The sequence below is a fragment of the Bicyclus anynana genome, chromosome 19, assembly GCF_947172395.1.
Source record: "Bicyclus anynana chromosome 19, ilBicAnyn1.1, whole genome shotgun sequence".
NCBI classification, from domain to species: domain Eukaryota; kingdom Metazoa; phylum Arthropoda; class Insecta; order Lepidoptera; family Nymphalidae; genus Bicyclus; species Bicyclus anynana.
The window spans coordinates 11,695,173-11,719,917 of record NC_069101.1 but is presented as its reverse complement, the minus strand read 5'-3'; the positions used below and the strand labels follow the sequence as shown (position 1 = coordinate 11,719,917).

The 24,745-nt window shown below is 38.7% G+C and overlaps 1 protein-coding gene across 1 annotated transcript; it reads left to right on the top strand.

Annotated features, from left to right (window-relative positions):
* Nucleotides 1-1,649: 1,649 nt before the first annotated feature.
* On the top strand, nucleotides 1,650-24,531 carry LOC112045542 (vacuolar protein sorting-associated protein 11 homolog). Its single transcript, XM_052887378.1, has 17 exons — nucleotides 1,650-1,809; nucleotides 2,997-3,065; nucleotides 4,249-4,422; nucleotides 5,399-5,551; nucleotides 6,010-6,140; nucleotides 6,803-6,953; nucleotides 8,225-8,650; nucleotides 9,393-9,668; nucleotides 10,355-10,574; nucleotides 11,370-11,592; nucleotides 12,549-12,707; nucleotides 13,064-13,221; nucleotides 14,964-15,045; nucleotides 15,430-15,645; nucleotides 16,585-16,719; nucleotides 22,258-22,448; nucleotides 23,155-24,531. Exons 1-17 carry the CDS (start codon nucleotides 1,795-1,797, stop codon nucleotides 23,511-23,513), a joined length of 3,138 nt encoding a protein of 1,045 aa, XP_052743338.1. The 5' UTR covers nucleotides 1,650-1,794; the 3' UTR covers nucleotides 23,514-24,531.
* Nucleotides 24,532-24,745: the final 214 nt, after the last annotated feature.

The following is a 24,745-nucleotide window of genomic DNA, read 5'->3' as shown; positions in this document are numbered from 1 at the left end:
TATTTAATCAAAATAGTTGTAGATAATAATTATCTATACATTGATCCCATCTAATGGGAAGGTCATTAATGCTTATGCAATAGAACTCCGACGATCTAGACTGCACAAACTGTGTGAAAGAATTTTGTACTGACTCCTGGGAAGAAAACTTCTTGTCACGTAGATAATTGTCCAAATCACGAAAAAAATGGTAGTCCGTTGGAGCAAGGTCTGGTGAATACGGAGGATGACGAATAGTTTCTAACTGCAGTTCCTGAAGGGTTAAAGTGGTTTCTCGTGCTGTGTGAGGTCTCGCGTTGTCGTGGAGCAATAATGGTGAAGATCGATTCATGAGTCGGGGCTGTTTAACTGCTAGTTTTGTCAACATGGTTCGCAGTTCGGCACAATAGACATCTGCCGTTATTGCTTGACCAGATCGGAGAAAACTATAGTGAATAACACCATGCTGAGACGACCAAACAGTTATCATTACCTTTTTATTGGTAAGTTTCGCTTTAGGACACTGTTGTGACATTTGACCTGGGGTCAGCCATTGCATTTTTCTTTTCCGGTTATCATAAAGAATCCACTTTTCATCACATGTTACAATTAGATCCAATATTCCTTCATTTCTGTACCCGGTCAACAAGGCAACACAAGTTTCAACACGCGTTTCTTTCTGCAGATCAGTCAAATCATGAGGCACCCATTTTTCGTACTTTTTTATTTTATTGATTTGACGCAAGTGAGTCAATATTGTGGGTAAGGTAACGTTAAACCATGCCGCTAATTCCTGGATAGTTTGACTAGGATCGGCTTCCACTATCTCTCTTAATTCATCGTTATTCACCTGTGTGGGCGGTCTTCCTCGTGGCTCATTCTTTAAGTCGAAATTTCCATCACGAAAGCGTTTAAACCAAAATCGCACGGTGCGTTCATTAGTAGACCCCTCTCCAAACGCAGCATTGATGGGTTTGAGTAGGGTATGGAAGGGTAGGTGTAGGGAGTAGGGATTAACGCGGACGAAGTCGCAGGCGTCCGCCAGTATTATACAATACAACACTACAACATCAAATATTATATCAAATGAATCTATCAATATGAAAGATGGATTGTCTCTTTTAGATGATTCCCGTATGTTGAAAAGGAAAAAGTTTTATACGTTTATAGAAGTCAAGGACGTCAGATGCCGTAACCGTAACGAGTTTAATAATGTTGTATGATTTTTTTAAATTAGCTGCTTATAGCTGTTTATTTTTTTTCAAATATACTTTTATATCTTTATTATTATTTTATTACATTTATATCAAAGTCCTCCGCCGCGTCTGTCTGTTCGTGATATCGGAAGTAACTGAACGGATTTTCATGCTATTTCAATGATTTATGAGAAAGATCTAAGAACCTAATTTGGTTCAGATATCAATCCTTTTTTTAAAAGTCATGGTTCTCGCATAATTTATGAGAAACCATAGATATAAAAACTGGATTTCACGTCCTACAAAGTTTCGGGCGTACGCTAGTCATAAATTACAACTTCAAGGATTTTATCTGGCAATGATTGTAAAAAATAACAATGCTATACAATTTATTTTTACTCTGTCCTTTAAAATATTTTTTCTTAGTTGTCACACTTCTCTATAATGTCATTGTCAAATGTATGTCATTTGTCATGTGTCAAATTTCAATTTTCAAAGTGAGACTGAGACCGAGGATTTTTGTTTGTATTTATTTTAAGCCAAAAATATCACATTTCAGATTAATAAACAATAATTACTAATAAAAAATTATGCTAAGGTTCATCTAAATGTAGGCACAATGGCATTTTTGGAGGTATGTATTGTTTTTTCTAGTGAGTGACATAATTTGTGTTTGTGTGGTGTTGAACAGAGGAAAGTAGGTACGTTTTGTTATTTATTTAATTTTGTTTAAATAATTGGGTAGGTGGGTAACGAAGAAGTGGTACGACGGTAGCGACGTGATAAACGAAATATTTTAAAATGTATCTGAACATCATTGATCTTATGATGATGACTGTTACTTGAAATCACTGTTGTCCTGGTATTACCTTAATGGTCTAGTGCAGGGTAGGCGAACCTTTATGCATCAACGTGCCATTTTTTCTAAAAAATGTTTAATGGGGTCATTGGCGTGCCATCAAATAATTTTTACTTTCTGATTATTTGGAGAATAACAATAATAAATACTATCAAAACTCTTTATGAAATAAAGTAAACAAAAGAGGTACATTTTGGAATGTTTTTATTACACGCATAAATTAAATTATTGTAAAATTAGTGTGACTTCTGTTGCTGCAGGTTAGATGACAAATAATTTATGTCAAATACCTACTTTACACATGTTTTATGATTGGCAACATGCCCAAAATATTGTGTCGCGTGCCATCAATGGCACGCGTGCCATTGGTTCGCCTACCCTGGTCTAGTGGTTAGTCGGACCGTGAGGTCCTGGTGTTTATGAAATATTGTGATTTTCATTTTTGGAAAGAAATTCTCAGTACTGACAGAGATTTGAGAAAAATGGTGTTACACCATATTTTTCAAGTTAACCCTTGACTACAATCTCACCTGGTAAGTGATGATGCAATCTTAGATGGAAGCAGATAACTTGTTAGGAGGAGGATGAAAATCCACACTACTTTCGGTTCTACATGACATATGTCTTTGCCAGTACAGTGGTTACTAGCCACGGCTGAAGCCTCCCACATCTGGACCAATTAAGCAAACCTCAATTGGCCCAGCTGGGGATCAAACCCACGATCCACCAGGCATACCACTTGGAGGACCATGGAGGACATAGATGTCTTGGGGCATAGATCAGCAACATTTGGAAGATTGACTGTGTCTCCCTGCAGTGGCCCATATACAGGGTGCTCGGGAGTATTTCAGGAGTTTATATTTAGGAGCAGCCTGTATAAATAGAAAACCCTCAAAACTCTCTGCGGGTAATATTATTATTATTAATAATAAAGTAAATAATTTAAAATAATTTCTTTTCAGTGGCGTCGTTTTACATTTTTTGATATACACAAAAACGTAGACAATGGCAAGATTGCAGAATGCTTTCAAGTGAGTATAGTTTACACATATTAGTTTGTGTAGTAGTTATTAATAATGATTTATGTTTATAAACTTGTTCATTATTATTTGACTGTTTTGTTCCCACAATCACTTCATTACTACTAGCTTTTCACTCTGTGTATATTGTCTTTCTTACAATATAACAATTCTAAACTTTTAGTGCTTCTTTCAATCCCCCACTTTGCTTTATGTATGTAATGTAATGTAAATAAATATAGTTAGACTTTGTGGTGCAACACACAGAATTACTATGTAGCTAATTATGGCAGACACTATGGTTTCAAATGCCAAGTACCTGTTCCCTTGGGAATATGGATATAAAACATAGCCTATGACAATCACAGGTAACTTTTTTTTGGAAAAAAAATTTAAAATCATTTTTAGTAGATCCATAGATAGACCCCTACAACCTCACAAATATTACCTCTTTATAATATTAAGTATAGATAAGTGATTAAAATAAACAATCTTTTTAAGAAATATTCACATTCAAAGTTTTGAATGGCTCACAAAAATATAGCCTTTTATCAAAATGTCTAATGGCTGCATTTTTTTTTGATAAGTGTGTTTATAGCTACTGATTATGTGTATTGATAATATTAATACAAATGTGATAAAACACTACTATAGCTATTTATTTGACTGGATATCAATTGTTCTTATCACATTTTAACAATAACTAATTGATTGGATGAAAAAATGTACAGAATTATATTTGATCTGAGTCAATTTTATATATTTATTCCTGAATTGATCCTGGATTAATGTGCCCAAGTGAAATGAAAGGGGGCTTTGGTTCAATCACCAATTGTACATCGTCATACAGACTGTGCAAACCTTTGTCTTGTTTTAGTTGGTCGGCAAACAGGAATAATGGGATGCTAACATGAAACGAATTAAAGAAAAATAGACAAAATGTCGAGAGTGAGAGGCGTTATCATGAGTTGTCCCAGTCCCATCTTTTTCGTCCCAACGATAGTAGTATTTCTGGTTACACTGCACTTGATCTAAATTTGTCAATTTCTCCTATCTTGCTGGTTGCATGTTAGTGTAACTGGTCATGGCTACTAGAACTATTTATTTGATCAATATTGTACTTTATATGATCATGAAGATAGCGTTATGACGTGCATTGTAGGCCTATTGGTATTCTACTTGTATTATTTTCAAGGACACCAGCGTATCCGTGGCAACCAGCGGCAACAACCACGTGGTACTCTGTGACGTCACCGGCTGGGCGCACCTCATCTCCCGCTCCTGGGAGATCACGTCATTCAAAGCGTACGACTTGACAGTGAGCCTCGGACAGCAGTTGCCACATGATCCGTTTCTAGTTACTATTGGGGTAAGCTATTTCGGATATTAATTAGTCGATGACGTAATACGCGGGAGTTTCACAAATCTCGTTGAGTCCGCGGGAATCTCGTCATTGTGGTTTATGTCAAAAATTACTCAGTAGCAATCTGGAGTATAGAAGAAGAGAGGTGTTGGTATACCTACAAAAACCTGTTCCTTTGCCTGATATCTGATATTATGGGCTATACGGTAAAAGCTGCAGAATGGGCCGTAGAGTAGGAGCGAGAGGATTACCACCAAAATCTCTCTATTCCTTGCTTAAAGACCTTGGCCTCACTAGAATGGTAGCAAGTTCTATATTAGAACAAGTATCCAAAGCTGCTCTAATAGGATTTTACTAAATTTGGGAAGTCAGGGAGAAGAACACGAGCGGAGGAAGGGAGTGTTAATGATTGTCAGAGAATTCCATAACCCTACATTCATTGATCACAATTCCTGGACTTTGCTCGGAGTTTTTATAAAATATTGTAGCATTCCATGGATTCACTGTGCGGGTGCAGGGTCCATCGCGTGGCAGAGACAAAATCTCCGAGTAGAGTCCTGGACTGTGACCAATGGGCGTAGGGTTAAGAAATTCCTTGACAATCGATCAACACTCCTTCTCTGCTCGAGTTTTTCTCCCTGCCTATCTAAATTTGGTGATATCCTACTAGAGCAGCTTCGGATATAAGTTCTAATATAGAACATGCTGCAGTTCTAGAGAGACCAAGATCTTTAAGCAAGTTATAGAGAGATTTTGCTGGAATTCCTGTCCTCTCGTACCTACTTCTATGAAGTACAGACTAACCACAGTAATTTTTAGTTTGGTTCATTTGTTAGGTCATAATATCTATTCACGTGTGTGTTAGTCTCCCAATACCGAATACTTGTACTTTCGGATAAAGGCTTTAATGATTATTTAATAAAGTCCTTTAAGCTTTTTTAAGGAAACAGTATATGAACTTATTTATTTATTATCATTGTAGGAAGATGAAGCGGGAGTGACGCCATTAATAAAAGTATGGGACTGGTCTCGAGTGGACCGGCACGGGAACCCTAAGTGCGTGCGGACCTCGCGCGCGGTCCCTTCGCACATGTATCCCACACAGGCCACTGCACTTGCTGTGCATGATAATAAGGTAAAAGATTGCTATATCTATCTCTTATTTCTCTAAAAGTTCTCTGTGACCGCTATTTAGAAATCTCCCTGAGGATTATAGTAGCGCGGTGTTACTTTGTAAGCTAATACTAATGCAAGCGATGTGTAGTAAGCTTGAGGAGTTTGAGATGTAGGTTTACATAATACAAACGTAGGTAGGTAAATGTAGGTAAACATAATGGTCATTCTTTGAGTAAGTTTCCTCACGCCGAGCCTTAACACTGTTTTCGTTTTTTGTCGGATATTTTTGGGGGTACATATTTGTTATTGAACACATAACCTACAAAAACGTATCTAGTAGGTTTCTAATTCAACTGCAAGAGCCTAATCAACGAATAATTTTGTTACTTATTTTATTATGTTAATATTAAAAGGCATCTTGAAATTTTTGACACTGAACAAATAGCATAAACTGTTGCACATTTCCACATTCCTTAGAATCTCCTAGCAGTTGGTTTTCAAGATGGCTCAGTGACGCTATATCGCGGTGACATCACGAGACAACGCAGTGGGAAGATGAAAACATTACCAGACACCGGGTCTAGTTCTATAACTGGACTCGCATTCAAGTAAGAACCTTAGAAATATATTAAACGAAATATATTCCGTGGATTCCGCATACGCAATGCGCTGACCACAGATCAATTATCATAGGACCTGCCTCGCTAGACGTTACCCCTCTGTCAAAAATATATGATCATGATCTAACTTTTTTATACAAACTGCGTCTATAGTAATCGATGTTTCATCGTGTTAAAATTACACTTGTGATTAACGATTTTAATTTATAGTTGTATGTAGTGTAAGGACAAAGGATATATTTATTGATGTTAAATATTTTTTGAGGGGGGACAAGGTAAAGGTCACACGAGTTTACCTCGTCCGCCTCAAAAAACGACAATAATAGTTGTTAGTAATATGTAGGTTCTAGGTTGTTAGTAATAGGTAGGTTTGACTATGCCATCATATTACTAACAACTCAGAGTTATTTTCTGATATAGTAACATCCTTCTAAGCGTTATTCACGTCGGTTCATTTCACAGGTAATTTTTTTTGAAAGGCTTGTAGTCTATAAATTGTGTTGGTGAATTTGAGTGTTATACAAATCCAAAGGTAATTGGTCTGAGGCGTTAATATTCGGGACGTACATTAAGTAATACCTTATAATATGCTCTAAAATTAAAGTACAACTAAATGACAACTGGCTAAAAATCTCGTAACGTATGTACAGGGGCGCAGACAAGTTGTTCGTGGTGTCGCGCGTGTGCGTGATGGTCTGCTGGCTAGGCAGCGAGCGGTGCGTCGTGTTGGACGCGATGGGCGCCGCGCCGGGCTGCAGCGTGCTGGCCGACGGGCACCGACTCACTGTCGCCAACACTAACGTAGGTCATCGTCATACAGGGGCCAACACTAACGTAGGTGACCCGGATTTCCAGATTCCAACACTAACGTAGGTGACCCGGATTTCCAGATTCCCTGAAGGATTTCAAATAAGGTTGTCAGGACAAATCTCACTCGGCTCAAAGAGCCGATAGGTCTTGATTTATAGCCGATACTTGAATCTCTCTTTGGACTTTCCGTCAATGTTTGTCCTTGGGTTTGACTGAGATTCACTTAAGCAATGCTGCTGCAGTTCAATTTCAAATTTCTAGAAAATTCACAGAAAATACCACAAGACACTTGGCTCCTTCCTTCTAAAGTAAAGAGAGATTTGCAGACCTCAGATCTGTGATAAAGACAGGAACCGACAGATTAATGTTTTTCGAGCCAAGGGAGTGTCGCACCAATCAGTTCCTTAATCTGGATTGCTGACAAGAGTTTCAGGGAAGGAAGAAAACCTCCAATAATAAGCTGCATACGTTAATCACTGCGTCAAGGAATCAAATGATAAAACGTTTACCTGTCTCTCTCAAACAAGGAAAAAGCAAGAAATACAGATACTGTTTTTTTAACAACTTTTATTTAAATATAGATTTTTTTTCCGATTGTGTAAGTGCCTTAGGCTCCTTAATGGGATCTCAGCGGGCATTTTGTGGGGTTTTTGCGCAGAAGCATCTAGCTCATTGATTCCCAAGTGATTGGGGGTCCAGGTGGACCCTTAGGGGTCTACGGAAGACTCGGCAAAGGTCTACGTTGGGGGTTCACAGTTCGTAAGCGGAGGGCCATGAAATTGTATCTAGTTTCATACTGAATCGGGTGTTCTCTAAATAAAACAAATGAGAATTTTTCGAGTCCTTGTGCTGCGAGTACCACTTTACTTTGTTAAAAAGTTAAGTTTTTTACATCCACTCATAGCGCAATAAATAAATTAATTAATTCAGCAATCAATTCTCACTTTTTAACGAAAATTGATAATTTTGTTATTAATTTGGAAATGAGCCGCAACCCAAATATCCATAGTTAGATATTTTTTCGAAATTTGGGAAATGGTAGAAATGTAACATGCAGGAGGTTCACCGGAATTAACTAATTTCGAAAGTGGTCTATGAGCAAAAATAGTAAGGGAACCTCTGATCTAGCTGATGGCTGTTATTTGTCTTTTGTTTGTTTTTAAGTTTTCAAATTAGTCTCCAATTTGTCTCGTCTTTTCTTATATTTAGTTATTATTGTTTGTTAATTACATATGCCTATTTAAATAGCTCGTAAATTCCAGGCCATATATTGCTATACGACCGACGGGCGTGGCCCGTGCTACGCGCTAGAAGGCGAGAAGCTCAAACTGAACTGGTTCCGCAGCTACCTAGTCATCACCACCCACGAGACATCAACCAAAGCGTCCAGTTCAACATCACCCAAAATGAACCACCTCACCATACTGGACATACAGAATAAGTTCATAGTTTTTTCAAAATCGTTCGATGAAATTGATGCAGTTTTGACTGAATGGGGATCTTTTTACATATTGACAAAGAAGAAGGAGATGATATATTTGGATGAGAAGGATCTACAGTCCAAATTGTCTATGCTTTTTAAGAAGAATTTGTATGATGTTGCCATAAGAACAGCTAGTAGTCAGCATTACGATATTGAGGGACTGATGGAGATTTATAAACAGTATGGTGATCATTTGTATAGCAAGGTAATTTTTACATTATAAATTGAATATTATATTATTGTTATGTAATGTATGTGTGTATAATGTATGTAACTAATGTATAAAGCTGGAGACTATTTTTGTGTGTTTGTTTAGTTGAACGCGCTAATCTCAGTAACTGCTAGTTTGAATTGAAAATATATCTTAATAGGTATGTATATAAATGCGAGAAAGGTCATTCATTACGATATCTCGATAACGGCTTGACGTACAAAGTGGAAATTTGGCAGGGAGGTAATGGATTTTGCGAGAGGGCCGGATTAAGGAGGTCTGAGGGTGGGTGAAGTCGCGGGCGTCCGCTAGAATATATTTTTGTGTTGAATAGGCCAATATCGAGGAAGGATGTAGGCTATACAACGTTATGCTATGATATGATCAATAGATTATTTTATATAGATTATTTTTATGCAAATGTGACAAAAACGGGAAATATTATTCCTTTTGAGAGAGCTTATTGCGTGAGCTGCGTAAATGGTTAAAGTTACCCAAAAATTGTTCTCTTTTAAAAGTTTTTAATACAGTAAATATTTTAATTAAATATGTATAGCTAACTGTGAATATAATATTTTAAATATGCATTGAAATTGCCTGGAGTTTATATATTTTTATTCCTTCAACTATTGTGTGTCTCTAATATCCAATTTACCTCTTTACTAAAATCCTCAGTTCCATAGAAATAGTTTTTAGAATTTTTGTTATAAAGCTAATGTGTATTTTTCATATACAGGGTGATCTAAAAGGAGCAATAGACCAATACGTCAAAACGATAGGCTGGTTGGAGACCTCCTACGTAATACGCAAATACCTCGAGTCCCGACATTTGGAGCCTCTAGTGCAGTACTTGGAGGTACTCCATAAAAAGGGTTGTGCGACCGAAGACCACACCACTCTGCTGTTGACCTGCTACGTGAAGATAGACCAACACGACCAGCAGGGCAAGTTGAAGGAATTCATCAACTCTAAAGACAAGGCCATTGATTTCGATGTGGATGTCGCTATTAAGGTGTGTTTATCTTGCTGTTGTCAAAAATATTCATTTTGATAAAATCATATTCAAAAAATCTATATTTATTGGCTCTTCTAGTCTAAACTAGGACATGTTTGAAACTTTCGCAGATTTAAAATTGTACTAGCGAAAGCCCGCGACTTTGTCCGCGTAAAAATCGGTGATAATTTTCTTACCCTATTTCCTCATTTATGTTTCTGGTAATACAAACACCAATTTTTATAAATATGTTATTTGCCCTATTTCACTCCCTTCTATTTTTGTTTTTGCATGTTTTATATTAAATCAATAGATGAATCTATGGATTTAATCTAACATGAACAACTTTTAAACTCTTTTGAGGTAGAATTTAAAAAATACTTTAATCGCATTATCTTAGGGTTTTTCTGGGAGCACCAAGACAGGCAGAAATTTATAAAGAAAACTATTTGATTTCAGTATCGATTATATCCTCCTCCATGTCGGCCCTGTCTCACCTATATGCCCTGGCGCATTAATAACGGAACTCTACCAACCATAAACCACCTATCTGCTAAATTTCAAATTTATACTACCTGAGTCTGCCAATCCGCATTGAGCCAGCGTGGTGGACTATTAGCCTAAGCCCTCTCATTCTGAGAGGAGACTCAAGCTCAGCAGTGAGTCGAATATGGGTTGATGATGATGGTGATACTATTTTAAAGGTTGTACGTCAAGTGAGCGTAGACGACGCACTCTCTCTAGCGGGCAATCACAAGCGGCACGACTGGTACCTCAAGATGGTGATAGAAGACAAGAAGGACTTCCAGCAAGCGCTGGCATACATCGCCAACCTTGAGTACGAGGATGCTGATATGTACATGAAGAAGTACGGACACAAATTGATACATAACGAGCCAGAAGAGAGCACTAAACTACTCAAATGTAAGTTTGTTTATTAGACTTATCTCATCAACCTTAAATTATAAATGAAAATATATTATGAAGTTACTTTAGTTACCTTTTCCCAATTTTAGATTTAGCGTTAAGGTATGATCATGCTTAAAATCTGTAAGTGGTAGGGGTATTATTTTTTGTTCATGACAAGACCGTAGAAAGATAACCCAATAGACGCCATTATAGCATGCGACGCATTCTCGATTTGGTATTTGGTGTTATGACACGTGGTCATTTTTGTAGACCTTGAGGTCATTATTCACTGTTATGATATGTTTATGCAGACTGTCTAAAAAGTAGTCAGATGATTCAGGGTAGTGTGAAAATCACGTCAAAATTAATGTCAAATTTTATTACATTTTGACTGAAAAGAGCACGTTAACCATTGGTCCATTTGACAGTCCTTCAACGGTCAAGACCTTGGTCTGACCTTGGAGGACCAAGTTCTTGTCATTGAATCTTGTTTTTGACGGCCTCCCAGGTCTGGCTAGTGGAAGGCTTCGGCCGTGGCTAGTTACCACCCTACCGACAAAGAGTAGTAGTACCGCCGAGCGATTTAGCGTTCCGGTTCGATGTCGTGTGAAAACCGATAGGGATGTGGATTTTCATCCTCCCCCTAACAAGTTAGCCCGCTTCCTTCTTAGATTGCAACATCACTTACCATCAGGTGAGATTGTAATCAAGGGCTAACTTGTAAATAATAAAAAAATAAATAAAAAAAAGAATAAATAAATAAAACCGTGAAGTTTTGATTCTCTTATCAATTTAATTTCTGTTTATCAGTACTCTGCACGGACTATAAACCACGTGACCGGCCGTTGGTAGACGAGAACTCGATGTCCGGACGGTTCTCCGAGCCAGACCGGTCATACCCGGACGATTTCATACACATGTTCCTGAGCAACTCGGAGCGCCTCATAGACTTCCTGGAGCACATGATCTCAGTCGACTCGAAGAGCTCCATTTTGGTGTACAATGCTCTCATCGAACATTATATACATGTTTGGTGAGTATTTTGTCTTTACCAAATCTAATAGGTCCCCTTGACACCCAAGTAACTACATTTTGAGCATTATGGGTTTCCCTAAGCTCCAAATTCTGGTTTCTTAATGGATCGCCTGAGTCCTACAATGAGTCTTTAGAAACAGGCTGTGTTAGTAATAGCGAGTACTAACTTTTCATCATCATCATCATTTATCAACCCATTTTCGGCACACCGCTGAGCTCGAGTCTCCTCTCAGAATGAGACGAGTTAGGCCAATAGTCCACCACGCTGGCCCAATGCGGATTGGCATACTTCAAATACGCAGATAATTAAGAAAATTATCTGGTATGCAGGTTTTCTCACGATGTTTTTCCATCACCGTTTAAGACACGTGATATTTAATGTCTTAAAATGCACACAACTGAAAAGTTGGAGGTGCATGCCCCGGACCGGATCCGACCCCACGCCCTCCGGAATCGGAAGCAGAGGTCATATTCACTGGGCTAATCATAATTTTTACGTATCTCTAATCTCTCCAAGTCATAAATTCGTTGCTATTTGTTATATTGATTATAAATATAAGATGGAATGATGAGAATATTCAAAATTAACCAAAAATTGATTCTCTGAAATACCAAAGATTAGTTTTATTTAGGTCAAATACAATAATTTAAGTACACTATTACAACAATTATGATCTATACTTATAAGTCACCTGAAATACCAAAGAAACAACATTTTAAAAGTACATTAATATCGAATCCTCAATGTATTCTTTCTATAAGGTTTTTAACTTTAAAAATGCACAAAACTATGTTACATTATCCGCCATTACATCACGCTTCACCTCGATCGACATCCACGGACAATTAATAGACGCGCGAACCACGGCAAATTTGAAATGATGAAATGTGATTTTATTACATAAATATATGTGATATTATTTTAATTATGTGTGTTTATACGTTAATTTTTAGGGGTAAATCACCAGAGAGCGATAAAAAAACGTACGAGCAGAAAATATTAACAATACTGAAAGATCCTGACGCTAACTTCGACCGAGATCAAATACTCATCATATGCCAAATGCTGGGATTCAAAGCTGGCATCTTGCATTTGTATGAAGACATTAAGTTGTGAGTACATAAATAGTTATTTTCCTTTAATTTAGTGTATATTCTACTATGTTTTCCTTTCTAGATGAGTACTGTTTACCAACAAAGCATGTCATTCCATAACTTATTTATTTTAAATTAAGTATGGTTACATCTAATTGTTCTAAGCTTATTAATCAAATTTATTTTCATTAATTTAAGTACAAGTTAATTATAATTATTATTACTTGTGAAATGATTAGTGATTTATACCCATAATTTAGACATTTTTAATTTCTTTGTTGGTAAACAGTACTCATCAAGAAAGGCTGTAGTATAGTCATCATTCCCTTTGTTTAGTATGTTAGTTTTTAAGGTTCTTCCAACCCTCTGTATAGATGGCGCGCGCAGGTAGCCCTGCACCTGCGGTCGGGCGACGCGGAGAGCGCGCTGGGCGTGTGCCGCAAGCGCGGCGCGGCGTGCCCGCGGCTGTGGCTCGACGTGCTGTGGGCGCCGCCGCCGCCCGCTTGCCTGCCCGAGCTGCTGCACGTGGCCGGTCAGTGTTGCCATGTACTGAAGACGAGTACATCAGTAGAGATGGCACTGTACATGAGGTCGATACGGCACCATCAAGTGGCTTCCGCTTGATGCGATATGCGTAATCTTTTTTTTTATTCTAGACAAGTTAGCCCTTGACTACAATCTCACCTGATGGTAAGTGATGATCCAGTGTAAGATGGAAGCGGGCTAACTTGTTAGGAGGATGAAAATCCACACTCCTTTCGGTTTCTACACGACATCGTAACGGAACGCTAATTCGCTTGGCGGTACGTCTTTGCCGATAGGGTTGTAACTAGCCACGGCCGTAGCCTCCCACCAGCCAGACCTGGACCAATTGAGAAAATCTCAATCTGCCCAGCCGGGGATCGAACCCAGGACCTCCGTTTTGTAAATCCACCGCACATACCACTGTGCCACGGAGACCGTCAAAAATACAAATAATTTTACACAAAATGATATTTTGTGTAAAATTATTAGTATTTCGGTAAAATTATTATTCATGTTTTGTAAAATTATTATTCATGTAATAACAATTACAACTTATAATAAAGAAAAACCTATATGTAATAAACATTTTGAAATATATATCAAGTCCTTTTCTGATACCTACATTACATATGTTTTCTGTGCCATAGATACAAAGAAAAAATAATGAATAAGTCGAGCCGTTTACAAATATTGCTAACGAAATTTTTATATTGAGTGTCGTCTCTATTATATAGTCAGTGTCATTCAGTCAGTGGGTGGGCCTGCATCACTGTCTCAGTGATATGTAGGCCCACCCCAGGCGCACCCCTGATCCCCAGGCCAACCACAGGCCCACCCCAGGCCAACCACAGGCCCACCCCAGGAAATAATCCTAGATACACCAATGGTGATGGCATGTACTGAAGATGATTACATCGGCAGAGATGGCACTGTACATTCGGCGGATACGACACTTTCAAGTGGCTTCCGCTTGATGCGATATGCGTAATACATACGCTCGATGTGTCGTTCGATACACGGTCGTTTCGTTTAACGCGCACTCGATGCCTATAATACGCACGCGATGCTTAGGCTCAGTCCAGAAAGGGCGAAATCGCCGCGATTCTCGCGCGTATTACGCGCGACCGTTGCGTACCAACGCATTTGAGGAGGAATTTAGTACGAAACATGGAGTTGAACGTGCACTCGCTCTAGAGTTCGCGCGTTGACTGGCCGCAATAAGGCGTCCCTAGTATTTCGACTCGCGCGCAATACGCGCGAATCAAGCGCGTGTCGAGAGTTTGGCTTAGTGCACGCGATTTACGCGCGTATTTTCAATTCGCGCGATGCTTGTGGACGCGATGTATTGATGTCTAGTACTTCGACAACGCGCGTATGATACGATTCGCGACGAATTCGCTCCTTCTGGACAAGGACTTAGAGAACGTTTTTAATGCGTATAACAGGTAGTCAATGTGCATAGTACTCATTTAATGCGTCTAACACGTATGCGATGCGTAAATATACGTACTTAATGTATATAACACATATTCGATGCGTTTACAACGGATTTCAATGCGTATAAGATGTATAGGATACCTATAGTATGCACTGAATACGTATACCACGTACTGGATTCGTAAAGCACTTTATACGTATAACACGTACTCGATGCGTGTAGCACGCATTAAATGCGTATGGCACGCACTTAATGCGTATAACACGTACTGTTGCGTATAGCATGCACTTAATGTTTGTTTTTTGTTCTAGCTACCGAGAAGTTGTTGTCACCGATTCAAATCATCGATTGTTTGGCGAGCACACCCAACTATACTCTTGGAGACGTTCGCAAGTAAGTGTCAGCAATTAACTCATATTAATAATAGACTTACTAGCTATTGTAGATATCTTTTATTTATATGTACATATGTACTTTAAATGCATGATAAAAATTGCCCTTAATTATTGAGAACTAATAATTTGTGTTTTTTTTTTACAGTATTATTGATATGCTTTTGTTTGCCAACAAACAGCATACGATTTCATTGCAATCAATTTCACTGGCAATACTTTATGGTCAGCCATATCCTAATATGGCTGACTATGAAATTATAGTTATATGTGGCTGAAGACACTGGTTTATGGGACACTGGTTGCACCGAATGTCCCTAGCTAGTGTGCAAAGCTTTCCGCAACCATGTCAATAACCATCAGCTTATTCTGTCTAATCTTTTAGATATCTAATGGACGTGTTAAAGTCTGAAGATGACGTCATCACACGGGAACAAGAGCTAGCCGCGAAGTATAAATCCGAGATAGAGAGCATGAAGTCCCAGATCCAGGTGATCCAGTACGAGGCGATGACCTTCCAGAGCTCGCGCTGCACCGCCTGCAACAAGCCGCTGGAACTGCCCACCGTGCATTTCCTCTGCCAGCACTCCTACCACCAGGAGTAAGTTTTGTTCATATAATCATTCGATTGTTCTTTATTTGACTATCTGAAGACTAGAAATATATAATCATCAGTAATAGATAATTAACATACGGCAATCAAAGACACTGGACATTTTTAAAAATGCCGTAAAGACTCATTATCTGGTGCAGTAAAGACGATCTGTATATATTATTTCTCTTCAATATAATGTATTTATTAGTATATTTTGATATGTGTATACTATGGTTATTTTTGTTTTACGCCACCTGTTGATGTCCTTAAGTTTTCCTAAACCGAAGGTTGCCTGGAAGAAATCGCTACTTAGCGATAAGGCCGCCTTTTGTATGCTGATCTCTTCCTAATTTGTTTTTTATTTCACTTGTTTTTGTCTTTGTGGTGTGCAAATAAAGTATATTTATCTTATCTTTATAATTGACTAGCTGAAGACTAGAAATATATATCCTCATCAGTAATTAAAAAAAAATAATAGATAATGTTCAGGGACACATTGCAAGTTAAATTGCGGCCATACATTTTTTATACAAAATCTTGGAAACCGTGAACTTCATAATTCTTGTAACATACCTTAAATCCAAAGCATTTTTCGAAAAGAGTATGAGTATGATCCAACCCGGATATGAATATACTCGTAAATAGTTTTCAAAGTAAATCTTTACGTACGCTTGACTTGAGGAGTAACTTGATGAATGCGTTACGAAAAGTGCAATCAGGTGAAGCTTTTAAGAGGCTGCCATATACACCTACAGTGTTTGTAATCTTAAACTACTTACCAGTAGATGACATTAGAAAACTTTGAAAAAATCCCTTTTGTACACTTCAGGAAACTGTTGTGATGCAGTTATGCCTGAGGCTCATAGATGGCGCTTATTGTTTATTTTTAAAAGAAGTTTTACTTCAGTCGTGTGGTCTAATGTATACTTGTTTTTTTTTTACTAGTTGCTTCCAAATGTACTGTGAGAGCGAGCACGAGTGTCCGTCGTGCGCCACCAGCTCGGGCCGCAGCCGCGCGTCGCTGCCGCCGCCGCCTGCCGCCGAGCAGCTGCACTCCAGGCTACAGGCCGACCGGGACCCGTGAGTTGCTTATGTCAAACGTACTGTGAGAGCGAGCACGAGTGTCCGTCGTGCGCCACCAGCTCGGGCCGCAGCCGCGCGTCGCTGCCGCCGCCGCCCGCCGCCGAGCAGCTGCACTCCAGGCTACAGGCCGACCGGGACCCGTGAGTTGCTTATGTCAAACGTACTGTGAGAGCGAGCACGAGTGTCCGTCGTGCGCCACCAGCTCGGGCCGCAGCCGCGCGTCGCTGCCGCCGCCGCCCGCCGCCGAGCAGCTGCACTCCAGGCTACAGGCCGACCGGGACCCGTGAGTTGCTTATGTCAAACGTACTGTGAGAGCGAGCACGAGTGTCCGTCGTGCGCCACCAGCTCGGGCCGCAGCCGCGCGTCGCTGCCGCCGCCGCCCGCCGCCGAGCAGCTGCACTCCAGGCTACAGGCCGACCGGGACCCGTGAGTTGCTTATGTCAAACGTACTGTGAGAGCGAGCACGAGTGTCCGTCGTGCGCCACCAGCTCGGGCCGCAGCCGCGCGTCGCTGCCGCCGCCGCCCGCCGCCGAGCAGCTGCACTCCAGGCTACAGGCCGACCGGGACCCGTGAGTTGCTTATGTCAAACGTACTGTGAGAGCGAGCACGAGTGTCCGTCGTGCGCCACCAGCTCGGGCCGCAGCCGCGCGTCGCTGCCGCCGCCGCCCGCCGCCGAGCAGCTGCACTCCAGGCTACAGGCCGACCGGGACCCGTGAGTTGCTTATGTCAAACGTACTGTGAGAGCGAGCACGAGTGTCCGTCGTGCGCCACCAGCTCGGGCCGCAGCCGCGCGTCGCTGCCGCCGCCGCCCGCCGCCGAGCAGCTGCACTCCAGGCTACAGGCCGACCGGGACCCGTGAGTTGCTTATGTCAAACGTACTGTGAGAGCGAGCACGAGTGTCCGTCGTGCGCCACCAGCTCGGGCCGCAGCCGCGCGTCGCTGCCGCCGCCGCCCGCCGCCGAGCAGCTGCACTCCAGGCTACAGGCCGACCGGGACCCGTGAGTTGCTTATGTCAAACGTACTGTGAGAGCGAGCACGAGTGTCCGTCGTGCGCCACCAGCTCGGGCCGCAGCCGCGCGTCGCTGCCGCCGCCGCCCGCCGCCGAGCAGCTGCACTCCAGGCTACAGGCCGACCGGGACCCATGAGTTGCTTATGTCAAACGTACTGTGAGAGCGAGCACGAGTGTCCGTCGTGCGCCACCAGCTCGGGCCGCAGCCCCGAATTAATGACGTCGTAGATCATAATGATCTTTAGATTTGTATGGGCGTTCAATCAAAATTAATTAATTTGTGCGTTAATATGTAAGGAAGCTAATAAAACTGTATGAATTTTCATCTTATTACGATAAAAGATTTTTAATAGATTTTTAAATTTTTAACCTTATTGATTTTGCAAACATTCAGGCATTTTTTTACTTATAAATTAGTTAACATTGACCTTATTTACCCGAATGTCTTATAAAAATCAATATATTCAAACCAAGTCATTATACCTATTAAGTTTTACTTAAATCCCGCGGGAATCTCGGACTTTTCCGGGATAAAATTAGCCTATCGCTCAATAACCTCTATCTACCAGTGGAAGTCCCGTTTAAATCGATTCAGCCGTTCTACAGATTAGCCTGGACAAACAGCCCGATAGACAGAAATTGTAAAAAAACTTGATTGTGAAGCACTTGAGAAAATGCAGTTAGCTCGAAATCACCGACAAACGCTTTAATTTTATTTATAGGTATTGATTATTTTGTATGCGAGTATCATTTCAAAACTACGTCTACTTGTTTCAACGTATTTAATATTTACTCAGTTGTCAAACATATTTATATACTATCGTCATAAAACTAAACGGAAAGAAACTAGATATTTTCACTTCAAGCTTGAAGTTTTGTTCATCAATTAATATTATAAAACTTAACAAACTCACTAGTCGTCTCTAAGATTTTCGAAAGTTATCCTCGATTTCTCCAAGATGCCATCGTTAGATCCTGGCATGAAATGGGACCACCCTGGAAGTATACCTTTCCAAACACAAAAAGAATTTTCAAAATCGGTCTACAAATGACGGAAATACCGCTGGACATACTTAAAAAAGCTATACAGTCGAACATAGAACCTCCTCCTTTTTGGAAGACGGAACAATATCAAACACTGGTGTAGTTTAAAATTATGTGACCTCGCGTTAGTTCCGCTCTATCTCTTTTAAAATAGGCTACTTGCCTCTTTTGTAAACAGTGTTTAAACTGAATTATGGAAGTATTATAAGCTATATTTTATTTTGTCCCGTCAATAATAACCAGTAAAAAATTTAATTTAAATGAAAAAATATCTACGTAAAATGTTTCCCGCCGAAACACAGCACATTAGAAAGTCACGTCATTCATAGAGATAACAGCGTGATTGGCGTTTGCAGTGATGTGATTATATCACGTCACCACAAGCGCCAATCACAAACCGATGTCTTGTAGCGAATGACGTTACAGTTTATGATTGGCGTTTGCGGTGACGTGATAAAAATACAATTTTGTTTTATAAAAATATTACAATTACGAGATTATTTTCACAAATAAAAATGTGATTATAGTTTCTAGGCATCTGAACTGCCTCTATGCAAAAAATCTTCTTAGTTTTGTACAGCAGGCGAGTAGCCTATTATTACAACACTTGCAGGAAACAGAAAGTTTAGTTTACTTTATAAATAAATTTTAAAACTTATCTAAATAAATTTATTCCGGAAGTCCGTTTGTCTTCGAATTTAGTGGCAAGGTGTACAGACAAGCGTTTGACAGGAGCGCTAGTATGTTTAATTGTGTGTATGTGTTTGTGAGTGTGTCTATGTGCATGTCTGTAGCTATAACACACAAACCGACTCCCCGGAATAAAGTGACTGTGTTAGCACAAAATTGCAAAAAACACGGTTGGGTTGCATGGTCCGAGACCAGAAGTACCCAATTTCATAGATCACTTTCAATGTTTTATGATTAGATGGTTACATAACAAATCTTTCCTCTTTGTTAGGAAACGCGTAAAACTCAAACAAACAATCAAATCTATATGTTAAAGAATTAATAAAAATTTCATTAATACCTAATATAAACTAACTTGAAATGAATGCCTTGACCTTAATTCTATATATCTATGAGTAATTCGCGTTAAATAAAATTACATACGCAAAGATTGCTATCACTGGCCTTTCTTTAGTTCTTCAATGTCAATACGACTTTAGTTGTAAACGCGCGCGCTCGTATATTTACTATCGAAAATGTATTCTTGAAAGGTTTTTAATTAATTTCATTAATTCAATACTTGTGTTATAATGGCTCTGGTCATAATCAATGAGTGTGTATTGTGTATAGTTTGTTAGATATGTTTTCCCCGTTGTCGTGGTGTTTCCGGAGTCACATTGACGATGGTTATGAGAGGTAAGTATTAGTATCAGACCATAGATTTATAACACATAGATAGTGTGTAGCCCCAGGATTTGTAACCCATTTTATGTGCTCCGAAATGGGAGCCCTTGACGTACCGCTTCGCTGCGATAAGTAAGCGTGTCGGTGAAGGTAATTAGCTTAACTCTTACGCTCACAAAGTCACACACAGAAGTGGCTTACGTTTGGAGTGAAAAAATGTTAGGTGTTGCGTGTCTATATGTTATTACTCTAAGTATCGGACTTAATAAATACAGATATATACAGACACTGAAGGATATTTTGTTTGTTTGTATGTTTAGTCCGTGTCTTTGAAGTGTGCTTCTATACTTTTTTGTGAGTAGCAGGATTAATCTACATATCTACTGAACCAATTTTGATTATTCTTTTACCAATAGAAAGCCATGTCATTTGCGAGTGTTATAGGCTACAATGTTTTTAATAATAGATCAATAATATTTAATGTTAGATTACGCTTTAACCTAAATTAAAAACGCAAATTATACATTACATTATTAAAGAAGAACTGGAAAAAAAAATATTTTATGGAAAACACTAGTTGATTTCTATCAAATTATTTAAGTATTTCTAAATACAAACATCATTAAAAAACATTCGTAGATAAAAAGGATTGATAACACATAGGTATTACATTTTTTATATACACGTTGTGTTACATTATAACCAGTTATATTTTGTTATCGGTGACAAAATTACGATCACTCGCAGTAGATTTATTTGTTATCAAGTTTTATAACCTGGGTTTTAGATCCAAATCCGTCTGACGAATATGTTTAATAATATAGGAAAGTTTATAAAACAACTGTCCATAGATTCTGTATAGGACTATTGTCCATGCGAGTGTCCATAGTATCTATCTATAGAATGATGCAAGGTGCTATCGTTTGATATTATACAGTTATAATTTTTTTAACATGTATGGATGGTAAGTGAATCCGTATTTTAATCAATACACATAAAACATAGGTTGTCTTTGAATTCAAAATCAGTGTTTTCTCAAGTGCTTATACTTATTTACACGATACCATAACACGCAATTAAGCTTTTTTTTTTTAATAATGTCTGCCTGTTTGTCCTGGCAAAAACTTTGTAACAGCTGAACCTATTTTAATTTGAATTGCAATGAAGGAGGTAATTGAGTAACATTTTGGCATTGTTATCCCTTTTATCCGGGAAATATATGTGGTTCCCGCGTGATTTAAAAAAAAAAAAATTCACGCGTATGAAGTCGCGGGCGTCCGCTAGTATGTTATAAAGCTGAAAACTTTGCTGTTTGGTTGAACGCGCTATTCTTATGAACTACGGATTCGAATTGATAAATTATTTTTGTACATATTTAATAGCCCATTAACATTAGGCTATATTAAATAATCGCAAGACAAACATATATTTGCCGCTCAGAAGTCCGTTTTTCTAACTATACTCAATTGAATATTATTTTAAAAATGATATAATATTATGAGAGTGCTTGCAAATGTAGTGAAACGGAAAACTGTATTGCAATGTAATGAAATATTACATTGCAATACAGTTTTCCGAACAGTAGGTAGGTAACTGCATTAGGTGTATGTATAATTGTGTAAAGAAACTTTTTCCCTTTTTAATTATTAGAGCCATCGTGATAGCCCAGTGGACCTCTGCCTCCAATTCTGGAGGGTGTCGGTTCGAATCCGGTCTGGGGCATGCACCTCCAACTTTTCAGTTGTGTGCATTTAAGAAATTAAATATCACGTGTCTCAAACGGTGAAGGAAAAACATCGTTAGGAAACCTGCATACCAGAGAATTTGCTTAATTCTCTGCTTGTGTGATGTCTGCTAATCCGCATTGTACCAGTGTCGTGGACTATTGGCATAACTCCTCACATTCTGAGAGGAGACTCGAGCTCAGCAGAGAGTTGATAATGATGAATTATTAGAGCTCCGAAACGGCAATTCTAATTACATACTTGTAACTTGATATTTTTCTCGTGTCACAATTTATAAATCCACTTCGATTGTTAAATAACATCCTCTTGTTTTAATAACCCTCATTACACAACCCTTTTACTTTATTATTAAGGGTCTTTTTTGAAGTTTATTTTTTTTTCCAGTTTCACAGTGGTATCAGAATACTTTGGGCGCGGTCTCTTCAACAAGGTGACAGTGGTGACGGAGCCGCCCGAGCCGTCCGCCAGCCCGCCCGCGCCCGCTCCCGCTCACGCGCCCGCCGTCGCGTCCGCACAGACGTACGGCCCGGGCGCTGAAGCCAAGCTGAGGTTACAGGAGGGACAGAGTAAACAAGGTGAGACTAAATGTATACTAATATTGTAGAGGTTAAGTTTGTAAGGTTATAAGGGGTAATCTCTGAATCTACTGAACAGATTTTTAAAATTCTTGTAAAAATTAAAAGCTACGTTATTAGTGAGTAACAGAGGTTAGTAGGTAGGTCGAGTATCACATTACCTTTTACTAGTGTTAGACACTCGTATAAATGTTTGGAACAATACAATTATTTATTACAAATTATTTAGATGTCTGAATAAACAGTTTTTGTATTAGTGTTTTATAGACTTCAAAAAAGTTTATGGAAAGGGTCAACAAATATAATAATGTAATTCGTTAAAATTTATATTGCTAGAAAAAGTGAGATTACACAAAAAAAAAAAAACATCTTACATATTTAAGGCAATCTTTGTTAGACTATTGTTCGACCTAATACGAGATGGCTTTCAATATTTATAAATATCTATAATAACCACACACAGAGAGCAGATTTCGTACACCCATGTAAATTTATTAGCATGTAATTTACTAGCAGACGCCTCGCGGTTTCACCCATGTAGTCTTCATTTCTGTGAAAATTTGGGAATAAAAATATAGCCTATGATACTTTAAAGAATTTTTAAAATCGTTCTAGTAGTTGCGAGGTCTATTTGTATCAAAAAATACAAACAATCTAGTTTTGATTCCATGATCTTAAATCTTACTCTAAACACAATTTTTTTCAGTATTCATACCAAATGCTACAAAGCAAGTCGCACCCAAAGGCACGTCAGTCATCCCCGTGCCAGAAGGCAGGATGAGGCTTCTAGAACAGCAGCAATATACCTCCAGCCTCGAAGCAAACCTCACCAGGCTCCAGCCCAAAGTCCACAAATCTCCATACCAATCCCCCTTGCCATCCAGAAAGGAAGAACCAAAGTTACCACAGAGTATATCCACAGCTATCGCGAATGAAGGCAAAAATCCCTTCGATGATACTTACGATGAAGCCAAAAATCCTTTCGCCGACGATGACAGTCAAGACACTAAGAATCCCTTCGCGGAAGATGATGATTATGATAAGAATTTGAATCCTTTCGCGTAAGGATTCTAAGGTAAGTATTTGAGTTAATATATTCAATCGAAAGACTGTTTTGTTATGGTTATTTGTTTATATAAAGAATCACGAGAGAACGACAGACATGACTTTAATAATTACTGTAAAGTTTAAAAATTATTTCGTCTTATCCGCATTATCATTTAGAGCCGGTTTTCCTCAGGTATGATAGTTTTAACAGGCTCAGGATTACAAAAAAAGGAAACCAATGTCAAACAAAGGTTATGATTCAAAATATTTGTCACGACAACTTAATTAACAAATCACACTGTAACCAATACAAGACCCTAGAATAGAAAAGAATGTCCTCCAACAGAGTCACGCACTTGTGGACGTTGTGTGTAGGGTAAAGACGTCTTTGACAGTTAACTAACACTCCCCATTTCCACTCAAGTCATTGAATCTATTGACCTTTGGGTGCATGAATGACAGGCTTACAATGTTAAATGTATCCAACATAATCTACTTTTAAGATTTAATTACTAAATATATAAAAGCAAAACAATTAAAAAAACGTGCGAAATGTTTTATTTTAAATAATAAATTTTATTCATTAAATTTGTTGATCTGTGTTTTAATAATAAAGAATTAAATATTATTTTTTAGTATTATATTTGTGTAGTACACTTAAGTATTTCTGTTAGATAGTTAAAATAACTTTATTTACTTTTTATTAAAATAAATAAATCAGTCAGTAGTTTATTAAAAATTAGTGCTTCAGTGCCTCCTTGTACTTTTATTAATCAAATGTAATGGAAAAATGTTTACTTTAATTAATTAATTTAGCTTACCCCCATTTGTAAGTTAATTTATATAATTATCTATGATTTACATTCCCACATCGATTAAGTTAAGGCGATGGTAGTTTTATATAATCTACTCTTTATTTTTAACCGACTTCCAAAAAGGAGGAGATTCTACGTTCGGCTGTATGTATGTTTTTTTTTCTGTAAAATAACTGTCAACAGCTATTGTGATACAATAAAAATATGTATAAGTAAAAGCAGATATTTGTATTTATTTTATTCTTTAATTTCTTATTTACCAATAGAACCTATAGGTTGGCAACTTCGTTCGTAACAGTCCCGATGGGCCGCGCGGGGCGAGGCGTGTAGTGATAAATGAAAAACTGATGCACGCCACTTCCCCGCACGCACGATTTCACACCCGCGCAGTCTTGCCCCCCGTCGCCCGCATATCATGGGAGTGTTATCAACGAA

Bases quoted from the DNA above. Each gene is read 5' to 3' on its own strand.
- LOC112045542 (XM_052887378.1), top strand. The intron at 8,651-9,392 runs GTAATTTTTACA...TTTCATATACAG, and splicing joins GTGATCATTTGTATAGCAAG to GGTGATCTAAAAGGAGCAAT. The intron at 15,646-16,584 runs GTAAGTTTTGTT...TTTTTTTACTAG, and splicing joins CAGCACTCCTACCACCAGGA to TTGCTTCCAAATGTACTGTG.